At 40.3% G+C, this 19355-nt stretch overlaps 1 protein-coding gene across 5 annotated transcripts; it reads right to left on the reverse strand.

Annotated features, from left to right (window-relative positions):
• Positions 1-1259: 1259 nt before the first annotated feature.
• On the reverse strand, positions 1260-18509 carry SLC66A1 (solute carrier family 66 member 1). Of its 5 annotated transcripts, none has more exons than XM_035566475.1 (10): positions 18342-18509; positions 16023-16134; positions 14536-14619; positions 14274-14409; positions 12908-13037; positions 11883-11973; positions 9993-10117; positions 8979-9074; positions 7836-8021; positions 1260-2147 (listed from the first exon to the last, which is right to left on the reverse strand). In XM_035566475.1, exons 3-10 carry the CDS (start codon positions 14609-14611, stop codon positions 2046-2048), a joined length of 942 nt encoding a protein of 313 aa, XP_035422368.1. In that variant the 5' UTR covers positions 14612-14619; positions 16023-16134; positions 18342-18509; the 3' UTR covers positions 1260-2045. The 5 variants fall into 5 exon arrangements, with proteins under 5 accessions (XP_035422368.1, XP_035422367.1, XP_035422365.1 ...); XM_035566474.1 differs by having other exon boundaries at positions 14509-14619; positions 18342-18494; XM_035566472.2 differs by having other exon boundaries at positions 1260-1820; positions 2034-2147; positions 14274-14619; positions 18342-18494.
• Between the last annotated feature and the right edge of the window lie 846 nt (positions 18510-19355).

Below are 19355 nucleotides of genomic sequence, written 5' to 3' on the forward strand. Positions count from 1 at the left end.
CTTCTCCTTTTGACGTGGCAAAGCCTGCTTTTGAGAAAAAACAAATAGTGGCTGAACAATGTGATGACAAAGAAACCTCACATCTTAACAGGCATCGGGAAACAGCAACAACAATCGTGTGATGGCTGGTTACCGAGTAGGCGTTACTCATACAAGTTTCTGCCGGAACAGAAGCTGGAATGAGTTCACATTTTCATGTCTAACAGCAGGGACAACTATCCCCTGCCCCTCCAAACCACTCAACAGCAACTTTATTGATTGGATTTTATTTTTCTCAAGTATTCAGTTAACCCATATGTGAAATATATAATAAATGAAGTATCAATAAACAAACTACCATTGCTTTGCATTTAGAAAGTTATTTTCCACTGAAATTCTTAAGTTAAATCACAGTAACTTTATACATCCCCTATTTAGCTGTTTTAATAAACAGCTGTATGAAACATGGATAAAAAGGCAACCCGAAATAGGATTACTTATAGCAATAAAAGGGAAATAATCTTTGAAGAAATAATGCAAGACCAAATTCTAACTGCATTAAAAAGTAACAAGTCATGGTTTCAATCAGCAGCCAGGCAAGCGTCTGATAATCTCGTGTGTACAGCATATAAATCTGCAAGTGAGACAAATTGCATTTTAATTTATGTACTGAAAAGGTTAACTTCTAATACCCTCTACAAGCTTAAGAAACCAGGAAAAGCATGTTCACTCACAGTACACACTGAGGCCAATAAAGGCACCCTGCACATGGGGAGCTCACCCAGAAGCCCAGCTGTGCAGGGCTGTAACATCTCAGAAGCGCGCGGCCTTCCACAATACTATTTGGCAAATCCCTTTTATAAATTCTTTTCCAAGATCACAGAATTCAGTCACTCATATAGGTAAGTGACTGCTGGAACACAGGGTGAGATCAGTTCACATTTCCCTATCCAACAGCAGGGATGACATTACCCCCAAAACACTCTACACCCTATTTTGTAGGGGTTTATTTTATTGTTGTTCTGTTGTTTTTCATTGTTGTTGTTTTAATCAGTAGTGCAGAAGTTCTAGAACGTCCAGAGAGAAAAATGCTTCACTTTTAGTGTGCACTTTTGGCAGAGATTTAGATATGATCAATTGCACTCAATTTATTTTCTTCTTATTATTATTTTAAATCTCTTCTGATGTCCCTTCAACAAAGTTATCTGAAATCAAAGGGGATGAGTTCCATGATAAGCCCACAAATGCACTGACTCATACTGACTTTTAAAAAACAGCCCTTTTGTTCACAAAGTTATTTATTGAAGTGAATCATTATATGCATATACAATGAAATATTAACTAGAATTTTATTCTGAGATCTTATTAAAGTTTTCTTCAAACAGAACAGTTTTGAATAAAAATACCTAACACACCATAGACAATTGCAAGGTACAGTCTCCTTAGCATACCCCCCTCCAGTACTTACCTAGAGCAGCAGCTTGTAAAGAAATGCAAGTCATAAAAAACCCCTTTCCATACAGTGTATGATGGCACACAGTAATTATATTCCATGGAACACACAGGTATTGACGTATAAATGTTTTAATTAACTTGACAATAAAATGCATAGTAATACTTTGCAACAAGCTGTACATGAGGATCCCACCAGCTTACAAGATTGACATAAAAGCACACCAATGGATCCTGCATTTTTTTTTAAACAGCCACATTACTGTTATCTAGATGTAGATTTTCATCTAAAAATAGTCACCTCGTGATATGCACTGTATCACGACATCAAATACATACTTCTAAAGCAGTCACTGCTGTGATTTCCTATCAGGATAGGGAGAAACAGCCTAAAAAGTGGGGAAAAAAATCAGGAAAAAAGACTTGATATCATCCTGAAATACAGTATTAAATATTTATTTTCATATCATTTGCAAATAAGTAATGACAAATTAATGACAAAATAAATAAAAAAGTAATAAATGTGGTCCCTAAGCAACTGCAATCCCAACTGTTTGTTGAGGTCATCCAAGAGCAAAAGTGCACAGGAGGCAGGAGCCTACCACGACACCGCACTAGGCGGTCTCCTCGCCCAGGAGCAGCGGTTCCACTTCCAGCGCCACCACGCCAGGCTGCCTTTCCTCGTGCTGACGATACAGAACAAACTGCACAGTCACCTGTTATTTTGGGGTAAGGAAGTAATTAACTGGGATACAGAGGCAGCACTTGCAGTACTGGCTTTCAGTGAAAGACAGCAAGCCGCGCAGAATAAAAGCAGCCACCCATTTAGCTCTGGCTCAGACTCTGAGCACCACAGTCCACAGAGGAAAACTTAAAACTTGTTTCATCTAATTCACGTACTGTGGGGTATTATCCATTTTATTTAATCCTAACTGTGGAATTTTCTACATTATCATACAAGCTCTTCCAAATCTTACTTAACACTCATTTTCAGTATTTCTTTATGACAAAACATTTAATCATTTTATTTGCAATACTAAAGAAGGGAAGATACAGGAAAAAATTAACTTAAAACCTCAGCCTTACAGCTCAAATACAAATGAGAATATCCTTTGCTATCTCTTGCCTGCAAGGGTCTTAAGCGTGAAATTCATCAGACGTGCAAGAGGAGCATCGTTCACCTGGGGAGCCCACATGGGGCTGCTGGTAAGGAGGGGGAGTTCGTAAAAACTTCTTAGAGGTGGATCAACAGGGCCTGATCAGGAAACAAAATTCTCCCTCATTTGGTATTGGAAGGCAATGACAGGCCGACAGCTCAATGACTCAGTATTTAATACTGTTTTCAACACAGAATTGTGCAATTAGACATAACTGTTTATTTCTATTGTAAAACAGACCACTGGAAATACTGCTAATCTAAAAAGAATTAACAAGTGTGTACTTGTCCTTTTTCCTGATTATTCCAGCTCTCAAACAAAATTACTGACTTTGAGCATATCTAGCCCTCAAAAAAATGGCGATTTGCACATAGAAAGGATAAGAGATGCCTTACTCCTCAGAATTTCTGATTGTTGAGTTTGATACTTCAGTACTGACCTGGATACCAGGCACTTGGTTTTGATAGAGACACCATTTTACAATATAAAAGTATCATACAAATCTCTCCAGCTGTCCTTCCATAAGGGACTGTGGTGGCTTTTTTTTCCAGGGAAAATGTTTCAATAGTACAAGACATAGGCATAGCATCTTCCAGAACAGATTTCCTAGTGACAGTACACTGATACGAACTGAGGTGTACCCCCAGCAGCGGGCCCAGCAGCCTGCCTTCACAAGGGAACACCCCCAGTGGGCAGCGAGGTGGCAATGCTGCCTGGGTGTGAGGCACTGCCTGTGGTTCTTCCTTTCCCCCCCCAGCATGGAAGCAGGCTTAAAAGTACAGGGTGTGGAAACGAGAAGCCATCCGTATACCTGGGTACCCCTCCGCAAAGTGCAGTGGATGCTCATCTATGTTCAGCTTTAATTGAGACTTGTTACCGCTACTACTACACGTAAAACCCCACTTTAATTTGAAACTGCATTTCTCTGGGAGGAAATCTGGCATATAAAATTTTGCCAGGAACACTTTAGCCCAGTTAAAATAACTTGGCTGGTAGACAACATTTGTGAGAAGTCTGAGGCTAAAGTACATGCTTATTTATAAAAATAAGAATTAAAAATAAAAAGCTTTCTGGGAGGGCTGGATGGAAGCAGAGGAAATTCTCTACAAATTTCTTAGGCAAAGCCCCAAGAGTTGTCCCACTTTCCCAAAGCTCTCCTGCATCCCACCTCTAAGGCCTCCCAGCTAAAGACTAGACAGGATTTCCTTCAGAGACAGCAGATCAGCACTCATTTCAAGCCCTTCTGCAGTATTATGCAGGAAACTTTAAGAAGAAAATTTAGCAAATTAGTGTTATAGCATATGTAGCTACCACTTAAATTTCCTGCCTTTTTCTTTTTTCAAATAGGCCTTATTGGACTTGCAGCCAAACACCTCCCCAGGTCTTAAAAGCTGCACTGGTAGAAAAATCTGTTGTGGGTTGGGGATCAGATCTGCTGAAATCACACTGTAGGCTGGGGACAGGACTGGGCTGCATTAGCACTTAGCCACCAAGCTGGCGGCAGCAACAGAGCTCTTAATTTTTGTAACTTACCATTCTGATGTGGAATTCACCAAGAAGTATTTCCAGAATGTTGCTGTGGGTTTTTTTCTTTTTTTAGCATATGTGCTCATCTGGTTGTATTTTTAAAATAAACGCTGGACTGCCAAGACTACTTAATATAGAAACATGCTTGCTGCTCAAGTCTGTGACTTTCTGGGGGAAACTCCAAGGCCTAAGTACGCAGACAGCCCAGAGTGGAGGCGAGAACCAAGCTGACTACTCAAGACTGGTGTTTATGACAGCCACTGAACAAGTTTATCAAATCTGTTTCATTAAACCTACAAACAATTTAATGACAAATCAAATAATGCAATGTTTTTGAGACAACAGCAGGTAGCTACAGGAGTGCAGAGAAGTTTGGCTGGGAAAGTCTTGCTGACTTGTCAGGTCAGACTTACATTCTTTGCAGCGTGTAATTAAATTACAAAGCATGATGTTTTGTAGAAGTATATAATGGATTCCAAGTGCTTGCCCTGCAACTCACAAAAGGTGCTAGATAAAGAGTCCATGTACAGCAGCTTGGCTCTTGCTGAATATACTTTGGCTATTTAGTTACAACCTGGCTACACTTAATGAAAAGAACTACCTGCAGAGTATTCGAACATCACGCTCTGACAATAGGGTGATGTCAAACAAACAAACAAAAAAGAAAGGCAAAAATCTTAGTAAAGGGCCTTACCTGAATCTAAATACAAAGCAGAGTTGTTTGGTTTTGGTGGGGGCAAGGAGAGGAAACAAGAAAGGGTGAAAGAGGATACTTAGAGAAAAGGACAAAGTTTTCCAGGAGAGCTGTGCTAAATTCAGTCTCTTAGACTTTTAGCAGCAGCCAGCACTACATTTCCAAGGGCAGAACTGGTCAAAAACTCAGTATTTTAATACTACATATTTTAAATCCTCATGTACAGGTGAGCCATTAAATAATCACGCACAAAGTAAAGCTCTAGTGAGGTCCACCATGGAACCCTAAGATAGGCAAATATGGACTTAAGCATCTCTCCCAGATAAGGCACCCCACCCCATCAGGCACATTTAAACCTTGGCCTTCACGGTCTCTTAGAACCATAGAGTGGTTGGGGTTGGAAGGGACCTTAAAGACCATCAAATCCCAACCCCTCTGCCCTAGGCAGGGACACTTTCCCCTAAAAACCCTTGGGAAACTCCAGCCACCTTCCTCTGCAAAGCAGCGGTTGGAAGGAAACAATTACTGGAAAACAAAATCATGTCCGATTTATAATGCAAACGTGCAACGTTATGAAACTCCTTCTTAAAATGAAAAAGAGGACAACTCATACTTTACAAACAACTGCACACTTCCATTATCTATCAAAAATAACTAGCTTATTGTGAGATCAAGTAACTAGCTTTAGACACCGAGGAAACAGGATGACCACGTCATCCCGTTAAAGTAAGCTGAAACCAGCCCGGTGTAATCCTGCACTGAGTAGCACTGGAGCCGCTGTTCCAGCTGCGATCGGGAGTCCATTTGGTTCTAAAAATAGTCAATGCCAGCCACGGCAGACGGAAGCAAAAGAAAGAATGCCGCAGCAGACACAGAGTAAGTGAACCCTTAATCCTTCCTTGGACCTTGAGGAATGAGGGCTTATCTTCCACCTAATGAAACTCTGCACACTCTGAGGAATAAACCGTACTGGAATTAGACAATTTCTACAACTACTCCTCAAACCAGAGACTGCTGCACAAATGCTTAATTACGAGACACCTCTCTTGTAGAGATTACAACGTTTTCATTTAAGTCCTCTGTTTTTCAAAACCCGAGTGGTCCTGCTCTTTTCTTTTCTGGTCTAGGTCTAACATGACATATCGGTTTGTTAGAATTTTGATTTTCTTGCTTGGCAAGAGACAGTAATGAAGGTCTCTTTAAAAAAAAATAGAATTTACTTCCATACCTTCAGGGCTTCTCAAAGCTGGAGGTCTGCTTTTGTTTTCTCTTGATTACAAATACTTCATACATTTTCAACTAACACTATATACTTGACTAGATTTCTATAAGCTCCCCAACCTAATTTGGGAGCATCTGCTTTCAATATAATTTGAACTGGAAGACTATTAGCAAGATTGGATTCAGACTCCAATCAAGAGGGAGCTGAGAAATGAATGTCATGTGCACACTGGCACTGCAGTTCTGGGGCTGGGCTCGCAGAGGGGAGAGGTTTGTGGCCAACGTAAAAGTTTTGGAGTACATCACAGAGAGACATCTGCTAATATGCACATAATGTACTGTAAGGGTCATCAAGATCAAATCCTAGGGTTTTTTTTTGGTAAATAAATACTGGCAGTTTTATGTTTCCAGCTGTGGAGAGGAAAAGAAACTTCCACTTCATTTGTGGAACAAAAGGCCTAAGCGCTCACACCAGCCACGTGGGCTAGCAACCCTGATGCCCTGCAGTCTGTTCGTGCAAAAGAAACTACATTGTCTCAAAAGATAAAAATTAAATTTACAAACGCAAGAAGCACAGATGCCTATTCTGAGGGACAGTACCATTTAACAGCCCATCCAAGGCGAGGGTCAGCTGTCCCATCGTCAGGCTAATTGGAGTGGCTTATGAAATTACTTTAATCAGAAAGACAAGGCTGATGCCTGGGAATCATAACTTCTTGAACTGTTCCAGGTAAATCTGGTAAAGAACTTCCTTCTAATATGGAACGGATTAACACAGTATGCTTTAGCATGGTCTTGAAATCCCTCTTCACTCTATTCCATTTCGTACTTGGAGTTAATGGAACTAAGTACCAAGATGTCTTAAGAAACAAAAGTAAAATTCTTACTGCAAGGAAGATCAGAAAGTCTCCTGTTTATACTATTTTAAATGAAAATGCAAGCTAAAGTAACAAGGCAGGTGGCTATAAACACACAATGAACAGAAGAACAGCAAATACCACATTATCATTCACTAGACTTCTAAAGCAAAAGTACAATATTACCATAAATATTTTACTTTTAATTTCTTGATCACAGAATGCTAATGCTCAACGTAGAAAGAGCATGACTAGTAATAACTAAAACATTGTAAACATCTTACATATGTCCCCTGAATTAAGAATAAAAAAAATAGTGTTTAAGTTTGCTCAGAACTTCAAGAAACAGGCACACTAACCTATGTAACTGTGTAGTAGTAGGGCAGCTCTTAGCATGACTCAGTGAGCACAGCTGACGGTTTTCAGAGGCACTCACTGTATCAATGCATCTGATTTTGCCCCAAATTATACAGTTAAGGGTAGCTGCAGCATTTCCTTGTTACATGCTATTTTCTTGAAACAAAGTTTGCCAAAATCTCATTGTCTGTCTCTCACGTTAATGCACTCTTCCAATAGCACTTACAAGTCAGCCAACTTCTCAAAGCTATAATTCTATATTTACATTTAAAAACAAGCAGTCTTGGAGGTGTTTTTTGTTTTTACGTTTATCAGACATCACACAGAACAACTATATTTTAGTATACTATGTATCGGCTACAACATTAAAATTAACCTGTGCAGTTCTATGATACTGTTCTATGTAGCTTTAATGTAGTTATTTTCTATGAACTTAATGTTATAGAAATATTGTTATAGAAAACATATGAATTATTGTTCTGAAAGAAGTTAAGACTTTTTAAAACATGATTAAAAAATTCCACTTAATATCTGATCTACTTATTAACAAGCCCATCCTGAAAAACTCTAGCTATAACAGCAAAAGGATACAAGAATGTCTAGAAACAAAACTCCAAAGCTCCCAATGAGCCACGGAAGATGGTGTAAAAAGTACAGAGCTTGGAAAGATTTGGTAGCAGGCATCTTTAAAACAAGGCTCAGTCCATACGTACAGTTTCCCAGCATGGCTAATGCAAACAGCAGGTAAGAGGTGCCTTCCGTTGATCTTCTCCGAAACTAAATACAAAGAAATGTTACAGAAAAAAAAATGTTAAAACATTCATCGCAGTAGACAGTTATAGATAATTCTGCTATTTTGTGCTATAATACATCCAGAGACTCTCAGACATTCTTTTACATCTCTTCCTGGGCTCTGAATCCTCTGAGCTTAGTATTTTCAGCACGTATCACCAACTGCTATAGAAATTGTTACAACTCTTAGAAGCAGCTCTAGTTAACATGGTATTTATTTATGTAAGTGCAAAGCAGCAAGGATAACCTGCTTCCAAATGATTTTTAGTTCTTAGCAAGTCTGTTGCTCTATCAGTCTGTTCAGAAGAGCCCTTTGAAAATGTTGTGGTATTCCGTCTGGGATGGAATAGGTAAAGGGGGAACAGGAATAAGCTTGGAAATTAATTAATCATTTACATATTCTGCTAGAATACCTGTATACATTTGATTATGTAAATCCCTTAGCATTTTTTCTCCTACAGACTCTTCACTATTGGTATATTAAAAAAAAAAAGTCAGTAATGGCATCTTTGTGGAAAAGTCTAAAGCTTTAAACTAATTTTCCTCTAATTTTAACTTTTGATCCTGTAGTTGGTTATTTAATTTAGAGTAGTTTGGAGAAAGAAAAGGTGAGATTCCACTTGCTCATGAAACCAATCACACAAAGCATGCTTCTGCTCATGTATCTGATCAAACTGTGTAAAACTGTAAAACTTTCCTCTTTCCTGGCAAATCAGTCCTCTTCTAGCAATTAAAGACCATCATTTTTGCAAAATTCTTACCACCCTCTTCCCTTTTGAATGGAAAAATAAAGCCCTTCATTTTCTTTACCATTTTAGAGAGCCACAAAAGCCAAGCAGGCTTTTGATGTTGAGGGCTCACTGCTAGGAAGAATCCAAAATGTCAAGCAACGGAGAGTATTTTGCAAAATATACAAGTATACTTAGCCAAAAACCTACTTACATTTTTATAAAGCTGAGGAAATCTACTTCCCAAGTAAAACACACAAGATACATAGCCACAAATGAAGCCTGACATTTCAATCATATCAAGAGAAGTCTGAAAAATAAAGGTACATATGTTTTGGCAATAACATTTTCAAGCATTTCAGAGACTCGGAGAGGCCACAGGCTATCATTCTGGACAGAACTCCTTTCAAAGCAGTTCAGGACAGCTCTTCAAATGACCAAAGAGGGCTAGAAAAGGTTTAATCTTTATCTCACAACAATGCACAGTGCTGCGTCATAGCCATGACTAAGATCAAAACCAGTGCCAGGCTTTAGGCTGTCACACTAATGTCAATCCAGTCCTTCTGCTCAAGATGCCTGAACACAATAATTCAAGCCAAAACTAAAAACTGTAGCTAGGGCTACTAAAAAAAAAAAAAAAAACATCCTGTCTAGAAAAAGCAAAATACTCATTTTTCACTTTAAGAGAATTGTTAGTTTTCTCACTCTAGCTGTATTTTGAAAATAAGCCGCCTCCCTGCTGAGCAATGTTGCTGGATTACAATTATTTTACTGGCATTAGTACGAAGGCTGTAAAATTGCTAGAATAGCTTGTGAACTTTCCTGGTGAAGTGACAGCAGCAGCAGCAGCAGGTACAATTGTAATTTTCCACTTTTATTGATTTCACTTCTCACTGCATAGTCTCTACATGGATGCCCACATTATCTAACACAGGCAGGAAGACAACACGTATACATGTTATTTCACAAAGCAGCACATCCTAATAACTCAAGGGACAGAATAAGCCCAAAACACAGGAAGCTGCTAAAAGAAGCTATTTTGTAACTTTATTTTGAGATGTATGGTACATACTGAAAATGTCCAAATAGCACCACATTTATGATTTCTAAGGCATTGTTAAAAACAGCATCCAAATTTCTTTAAACCTCAGAGCACACAATCCTTTCAAGACACTTATACTGTTTTTTTGCTTGTTTGTTTTGGAATGGAAGCAGGTTAAGAACTTACGTTACTTCTTTCTAGTACTGAACTCTGGTCTTGGTTTCTTATTAGCAGCTGACAGAGTAGGACGATACACAGGGCTATACACAGCAAGATCCAGGTTACGCAGAAATTCTTCAGGTTTTTGCTGCCTAGAATGACATACAAACAAATTAGCTGAAAAATAAAAGGTAACTTTAAATTAACAGCAGGTGTTAACTGCAGTATAAAAATGCAAATCTAAAGGTACAATACCAAGTATCTTCTTCTCAGCAACAACGCAAGCCTAAGGAGTCCTCCTCTTTTCCTGGGCTCTGTGTCTGGTCCTGCTCACTGTGCACTGTGTCTTAATGCGCCACCTGAGGGCAGCAGTGCAGGAGCATTGCTACTGAGACAATTTTCACACTCAGTTCATCTCTTATATAGAGTTTCATTTCCTAGTAATTTACTTTTATGTAACAGCTGATAAACAGAAAACTACTAAGAATAGAATACAACAGTTTCTTTCAACACATTACAATTTAAAAAAGCAAAAGCAACGATATTTCAAATTTAGATTTCTTACTTATCTGAAAGATATTTTTGAATTTAAGTCCTCTGCTGGACCAGCATCTATGTCCATGGTCAGCTAGATATGAAACCTTATCTCTACATGCAGAGGCTCACATATGCAAAGATAAAGACTCCCTCTAGTAAGTCTCCATAGAGACCTATGAGACAACCTGAAAATGATAAACAATCCTACTGATCTCTCGAGCCATGCTATCTTCTGTATTTAAAAGGTACTGGTAAGCTCCTACAGTCACTGTTACCTGCGGAACAAATTGCTGTATAGAATTAGAAAGCCTGCCCTAAAGACCTGCAACCTGTACAAGAGACACAGGAAGCAATACTGCTGTTTCACAGGCTTGGAGATGCAAAATTGACCAACTTGCCTGCAGTAACAGCTCCAGAACTGGCTATGGGAAAGCCCTCTTTTATTGCTTTATTCACGATACCATTTCTCCCCCTCCAGCTACGCAAAGAGTTGAGCTGAAACAGGCATGGACAGTTATAATGCACAAGAGCCTGCATTTGTTTTCAAGAGCAAGCAGCAGGAAGGAAATATCTTCAGCACTGACCTATCTCCAGGCTTATTATCAGCTCCATATTGAATGAATCTGCTTTATCCCTATTTAGTTTGCTGGACAGGCATCTGTTTCGCTTCAGCTTTTTGTTACCTCCACTGCACCATGGGTTTTAGGTGTGTTTTTTTTGTTGTTGTTGTTTGTTTTTGTTTTGTTTAGATTGATGAAATAATGTTTTTGATTTGATACGGAGTGAACATAGCTTTCTGTCTTCCATTTCAGTAAAGGCAGTAGTTCGTTTGGTAGGCTGAATACTACAACTACTGCCAGGATTTTATGAAGCAACTCAAGCAATTTCATTCCCATTAATACTTCTTAATTGTAGGTATGAAACAGGACGCACGAAGATGTCAACATATTTTATGCTATAAGCAAATAAAGTCACGTTTTAATCAACATGAAGGAAACTGAGCCACACAAAGCAATAATGCTTACTCTCAACTTACACATATAGTTAGATAGCTGAAAGTAGGTAGTAAAACCATGGAGCAAGTTAAAATATGGAACCAGATTCCACAAAGCTACAGTATTTTTTTATGTCTATATAAACTGAAAGTACTAGGAAATATGTACAGATATTTTGTGGGTAAGAGGAGGGCAGAAAAGGTGGAGTAGAGAAAGAATAGGACTTTCACAAAAAGACTAAGAAAACTGGAAGAAATAGGCCTGACAACTCCAGGTTGAATTTGTGTACTCTATTTTTAGGTAGCTTTTCTTTAAATGCTATAGGAAACATCACAGTGAAGAATGTGCTACTTAACGGAGAATATTAATTGCTTAAAAATCTTACATTTTGTCATCTTCTGATTCTTGAGCTTATAGTATACATATTGTGAAATCATAATTATATCCATATTAACATAAGAGATGGCAGTGATGGTCTGAAAGAGAAAAATACATTTGCTTGTTCAGTATACAAAAAGTTTAAAACTTTCTGAACTTAACTGTGCTTCATAATAATAACGTGAACAACAAATACCAAGTTAGACAGCAGCAGATGAATGGGATGTAAAGCTTGTGCAATGGTGACATGCTGACACAATCACAAGTGTGTCACTTTGCAGGATGCATGGCACAAATTCCTGCCTGGGCAGACTGATAAATTCTTTCCTGCCCAGAAGCTTAAGTCCACTCTACCCAGTTTCCCAGCACTTTGGAATCTATCAGTCTTGCTTAGTGCCTCCTGCCTCAAGAAGACAGAACTGACATTCTCTCTTGCCCCTTTACAATGGGGGAGATGAAACTGTTAGACAACATTAAGTTGTAAACTAGACGACAACTCTGTCCACTCTTGGGTCCATCTCCAGCTTGGGAAAACTTCTGTGACTGACACATACATCCTTCTTTCATTAAGAACTGAAAATAGAAACAGTAGACAAGAAAGTTCCAGACACAACAGATCACTGACAACTAAGGCTTCTTCCAGTGAAGTTGGAACTGTATTTTCAAATTTTAACAGATTAACAAGAAAGTTCTAGTTCAAAGAAGCTGTTAAAAAACCAGTTAAACAAACAAACAAACCTCTGCAACCTTACTTTGAAGGTGAAAATTGGCTGATAATTCCCCACTTCATTCCTTACTGAATATAGCGCGGTAAGTCACTCAAAATGCTAACTGCAAGAGCGAAACGTTTCTGGTAATACAATGGTATCAGAGTAAATATCTGGGAAATTATAATTTGTTTTATAAATAGAATAGAATGTAAGACTATTTTCTTTCCCAGTACCTGTTACACTGTGCAATATTACATTATCCTAGAGGTTAAAGAGACAGTCGAAAAGTACGTATCAAAAAGTAGAAATATCAACAGATTACCTGAATTGGGAGTTGATTTGTTAAATAGCAGCCTATAAAATTTGTAAGATCTCCAGCTATCCAACACAGCAGAAAGCCCAAAGACAGCGCTTGATCCACTTTTCCATTCTGACAGGCAACGTAAATTTGACTGGCACAAATTCCAGAAGTAATTATAAAATATTGTAAGCCAAAAATGTTTGACAAGCTTGAAAATACATTTTTCAAAATCTGAATAAAGAAAAATTAAAGCTCTTAACCACAAGAGACCCATCACAGCAATACCCCACTTACAGTTTGAATGAGAACTCAGATTCACTACCGCTCACCATGTCTTACTCTCATGTAACAAAACCTGAAATCACAACCTCCTTACAGCTTGTATGAGTTCTTTTTTTGTGTGTCCTGCACTGAAGTATCGTTTTCTGGACACCAGAACTATGCCATCATCATTTCATATTCCTCTGCCGTAAGTACTAGCCTTTAAGATACCGAAAGAAGAAAAACATTTATTTAACACAGAAGTGCTAAGAATGAACAAAGCTCCTGTAAGAGCTGACAACTGCACTTATGCTTCCAAATTGGAGAACTGTTACTCAGATTCATAACAGGGGCTATGAAGCAATCCCAAATTTGAGTCCATTAGACATGTCTTGACGAATTCCATACCCACAAACACGACACTTTTAATGTATGGTCCCTTTTCAACTAATATTTCAGAACCTCAACAGCTTACTAAGAGTGTTTTTATTTTGCTTGATTTCCATTGCACTTTTGTAAGTTCAGTAAATTATATTTCCCTTATGGGGACAGACTTTGGAGTCGATCCCATTTTGTTTCAGGCATTCTCGTCTACTAGCAGCATTTCTGCTTTTCTTTTGCCATCTCCTACCTACGTTTGAAATCTGAACCCAGTGCCAGTCCACCAAACATCAACTAATTTAGCACTACCAAAGTGCTAACTCATGTGCTGTTTTTTCTGACCTTTTCTGAGTCCAAACTTTGATGGCAGGAGCCAGCACAACAGTACTGGTGGCATGGCATGCGGTTTAAATAAACACCGAGCCAGTTTTTGCAGCAAGTGTGCTGCATGTGCACACATCTCAGGGTGGAGAAGATAAGAGAGAAGAGGTGATTTATTCTCATTTGCTCTAAGTGGCAGAGATTAGTGTCAAGTCAGTACAACAGAACAGTACATCAAGCTCATTTGTCAACCACCAAATATTGTTCTAAACATGAACAACGTGCTTCTCTGGCATATTATATCTGTATTATGCAGATAGAGAAACATATCCAAGATAAACTAAAAAAAGGCAGCTTGTGAAAAAGGCTTCAGGCAAGATTACTCATGTCTCAGTCTGAGGACTGCCTAAGACTTTAAACTTACGGTAGTGCAGCAAACAGAAAACAGACAATGGAAATCAGTCCTATGACAACGCTCCAGTACTCCCACGCATTCTCAACACATTCTTCCAGAAGATGCCAAATCCATGGTGTTCCATTTATACACAGTCTCCTAGTTTCTATTGGGGAGATATTGAAAGCATGTGTATACAGCTGGGAAGCCATCATTTCTGGACTGAGATTCAATTTCAGAAGTTTATTTCTGCCTCCATTTTTACCCCATGCAAATCCGCAAATCTGTTTACCAATGCTGAATATCCGCTGTGAAAAGACCTCTGCATCCAGACGGATGCTTGATATCGCAGTTATTTCCAATCTCATAAATGAACCTGCCAAATTCAAAGAAATAAATATAGCCAGTGTGAATAAGACATTAACCATAAGATGCTTGATCATATTTATTGCTTACAGAAAAGAAGTTAAGACTTCCAAGAAAGAAAAATACTTTGTAGCCCATCGCATTCATTAACCCTTGACAAATATGCAACGCTCCAGATGTTTATCACTGTAGCATTTTAGCCTGAGCCTGTGTTAGAGAGAGGTGCCAGAAATCTGCTACAGGGTAAAGTAAACACAGCCATTTATTTGCACTTAAGACCAAAACTCTGATTTTCACATTCAACATTACTGCAATGAAGCAACAGTGCTTTCTTTAACAGTATCCATCCTGAACACTCTATTCACACTTATGGAACATAAATTTAATGATCTTTTATACGCAATTAATTTCCAGCTAAAATTATGAAAGAGAAGTTATTTATTACACAGATTGCAGACAAGCTCTAAGGTCTACTTGAATATGTAGCCCAATCAGCCTAATTAGCGATTCAATATAGTGTCAGACAGCTTGTATTATTTAATACTTCAGAGGAAACAGGGAAAGCATGAGAAGCCTCATAAGGTGAATGTATGGTATTTCCACTCCCATCCCACACAGAATGAAGCAGGTGAAGTAAAAAAAAGCTTAAGTTTTGAAGCACAAGGTCTTTCTGACCTTAAAAAATATCTTCTCATAGCTAATTATAATAATTCTGGATATTTATTGTTCTTCCTACTGAAATATCCACCCTATTGAACATCTTATTTTTTTTTCCTAAAAGGCTAACCACTATAAAATTGAAGAAAAAACTTTTAGCAAAAATGCAGAATTATCTGTGACTATTCCTTGAGATTTACTGCTGACAAAAAAAAAAAAAGCTGCTTTCCCATTCACTGTGATGATACTTAGGTTTTCCAAGGGTTAATAATTTCCCATGCAGAGAAGTCTCAAATCAACTAGCTATGAAAAAAAAGCCACAGCATATTTAAAAAATTAAATATATATATGTATTGTATTAATAGGTTCACCTGTTTAGTACTTAAAGCCAGATGTCAAATCAGTGACAAGAAAGACAACGAGAATTTTTAAGACCATTTGGGAACAACTCAGAAGCACAGCAAGTTCAGAAACCAGGACGAAGTAACACTGAGGCATAAGGGCATCCTCCTAGAAGTGACTAAGTATCTTGAGGACAACAGTCCCTAAAGGCCTCATGTTTGTGGCAGGAATTTTGATGTTTGTAACACCATGTGCCTGGGAAACGGACAGGGCTTGGAAGGGCTCAGCTTTCTACCCTTCCTACAATACAACATGTTGGAACCACTCTCATTATGCAAACTACATTCAAGCCTTGATGAAGGTTCACAGCGTTAGTTTTCGTAGAGCATCATTCACTGTGATGTTAGGACTCACTTTGCTAATCATCAGGAAATCTTTTTTCTTTCCAGACTTCAAGTATCTGCGGTGCTGAAACAAGTTTTCTGCAGAAACTGGCTGCCTCTCAAGAGAGCTGTCATCATGGGACCTAAACCACATAAACAATAAAAGAGAACATGTTTTCATACACTGAGAATTCATCTTAGTCTATTAGATATATTTAGCTTATACTGGAGAAGTTATTAGACTTTGTAGTCATCTTCGAAAATATTTTTTAAAGTTAAAAAAATTTATCTATGAGTAATGTTTAAAGTAAGCTTCCCGTTCTGGTACTCTGAAGCTGAACAGGGTGTTACCATCCACTAAAGAGGCAAAACAAAGTACACAGGCTACTTTGGCAGGTTTTAGGCCACAAACTTTCAACTATCTATAAAAACTGTAACAATAAACATGCAAATTTTATTAGGTTCAGAAAACACTGCACCTCAACTTCATCCCAAAACGACCCTTTCAATATATGCAAAACATATTAGACATTAAAAAAAAAAAGGTTGAATATGGTATTCAAAACTATGCCTGAATGTCATGACTGCAGTTTGACTCATGCATTAAAAGTTCTCTTAAAAAAAAAAATCACAGACTATGGGGTAAAAAGTCTAAATGAGGCAATTCAGACTCAGCCACCTGACTTAGGCTATACCCTGCTCCAAAACCCTGCAGCTGTTACAGAAAACCAAACAGTTTAAGAAGTGGTAGAAGTTAGGCCACTTACACTTCCCAGATGACTGCAGACTTGTGCATTGGCCTCCTGCCACATGCTGCACTTAACACATTTAAAGCACGTGGATATTCTTGGGTTGCTATTCCTTAACATTTATACAGCAGGATAACTTCTGTGCTGCTGCCCCTTGAGACTATACTTTTAGTCTTAAAATAATTGTGTGGTTTTTTGTTTTTCAATCCCCAGCAAAATACTGTGCCACTATACCAAGACCAATTTCATCCGTGGGTAGAACAATGGGATGCTGTCAACTAAATGTATCTGCCACAAAGCCCTTCTTACTTCTCTTTTGTTGCATGAAATGCTTTGCACCTGAAAACAGGATGAGTTTGCCATGACATTTCTTTTCTTCCTATAATCATAGAGTTGGTGAGAAAGGAAAATATAAGGTGAGTTATGTCCCTGTAAAAATTTCACACGTGCAACCCCATTCTTACATTACTGCCCAAACAGCATTTTCTAGCATTTGAAAAAGTTGTAGTAAAGGTATTATTTATTATTTTCAATGAAGTGTTAGCCCAGAAGCTTGACATCATACCTTTCTGAAAAGGCTTAGTGTTTGTCTAGCTAGGAATAGAACCCTTGCGGTTTCGGATATTTAGTTATAAGGCATCAGTAGCTTGAGACTTTGCTTTGGACAACTCCCTTACTTTAATCCCCTATTACATAATAAAGATGCCTGAACAGAAATAAATAGTATTTTAACAGTGAAGTCCTCTTCATTAAACACAGCTCCACGGTGCGGAGGAGGCAAAACATGCTTCTCCTGTAAGTCTGGAGACTTGCCACAGCCGCTCTGCCCCTCCAGCAGCCAAGTTGCTGCAAATACCCGTGTGCTCCGACCATGGCAAGCGCTGGGGTGGCAAGTAACGGGTCGCTGCGAGTAACGCGTAACGATGTCGGATGTGTGTGTGCAGCTGGCACTTTTGCAAGTTCCTTAGATAGCAGCTGATTACAGCCTGAAATCCAAAAGGATGTTCAGTTGTATAGTGTTCATAATTTAATTATTAGTGTGGGTGAAAAAGAAAATTAAAATAAGTGAGTTAAGCTAAGGAGTAACTGGGAGCTTCTTCACGCGCTCCCGAGCATTAACCCGTTCATCTACCCCTGGCTCTAGTTCTTCTCTAAGTGCATCTTCCCACAGCCCCAGCTGTGAATATTGCATTCTCAGCACTGATGATAAAGCACGGCCAAATCGACCACATAAACCGAGTCCAGTTCTCACAGAAAGCTTCCAGCTTATCAAAGAAAGAAGAAAAATGAGAGATAAAGAAGCGCCGTCCCAAAGAAGCGCCCAGCCCCAGCCCGACCGCCTCGGGCAGCCGCAGCCCTTCGCCCTCCCCGTGCCCAGCCCGGGCCGAGGGGAACAGCCGGGGCCGGGCAGCTCGGGGGGGCGAACAGCAGCGACATGGGGACAGCAGCGACAGCGGGACGGCCGCCACCGGAGGGGACAGCCCCGGGTGCCCGTGCTGCTGCAGGCGCCCCCCGCCCCGTGTAATGGCGGCCTCGCGGGGAGGCCGGGACGGGGCCGTGCGGGAGGCGCGGCGAGGACACGAAGCGGGGCGGACACCGACCTGGCCACGGCTGCTGCTGCTCCGCCGATCCAGCTCGGGCTCGGCCGGCCCCGCGCCGAGGGCCCCGGCACCCAGCGGAGGGAGGCAAGCAGGCAGGCGGCCGCCCGGCCCTGCCGGGGTGACGGGGAGGCAGGCGGGCAGGCGGCCCGCCCGCACCGCACCGCCCCTCGCCGCCATCAGCAGCCGCAGCGGCGGGGCCCGGGCGCCCTCTGCGGGCGGCCGCTGGGGCTGCGGAGCTGCCTGCAGGGGGAAAACTTCACCGTGGGGGCGCAGGAGCTGGGCTCGTTAGGGTGGAAAATTGGGGGTTTTTGAAGGCCCGGGTGGTTGTTTCGAGAGTGTTCCCCCCTCTTATGCAGCACCGCGGCTTCCAGGTCTGCCTCCGTGTTGTACGCACCAGGACAGTCACCGTGAGGGGTGAGTCTCTGAGCAGAGGAGCAATCTGTTGGGTGGTCCAAGCAGTCCATAATTCCATATTGCTCCATAATTCCGTGCTGCTCCATGGCTTGTCTTCAGCTGGAGCACAGGTTCATCCACAAGGGTGTCCTCCCGGCCCTTGAGAAACACAAGCTGAGGTCCCTGGAAGCAGAAGTTAAATCTGGGCAAGATTCACTTCACGGGCAAATGCTCTAAATGCACCTTGGTTTTCTGGAGGCTTCTCTTTCCCCCAGAGGCTCCAAGGTGCAGACCCAGGCTGTCCCTGCAGAGCTGGCCATCTCCAAGGAGCTCCTGTGTGGGCTCTAGTCAGTTTCTGGGTCTCCCTCTGAAAACTGGGAAATCGGCATCTAATCCCCAGTGACTAAAAGCTAGGTTCAACCCAGAATGAAGAGCAACGCACAGTCATTTACTGCAGGGCTGAATGTGATATGCCCTTTGCAGGCCTGGCCTCTGTCTGGGATGCAGCCACGACCTTCCTGCTGCCTCCAAACCTGCCCTTTTTACTGCTGAGTTAGTGCCCCTTGGACTCGCTGCCTGCTGGCGGCTCTCAGACGCTGCCTTTTAGTTTAATTGGTAATG

Source organism: Cygnus atratus, chromosome 9 (assembly GCF_013377495.2).
Source record: "Cygnus atratus isolate AKBS03 ecotype Queensland, Australia chromosome 9, CAtr_DNAZoo_HiC_assembly, whole genome shotgun sequence".
Taxonomy (NCBI): Eukaryota; Metazoa; Chordata; class Aves; order Anseriformes; family Anatidae; genus Cygnus; species Cygnus atratus.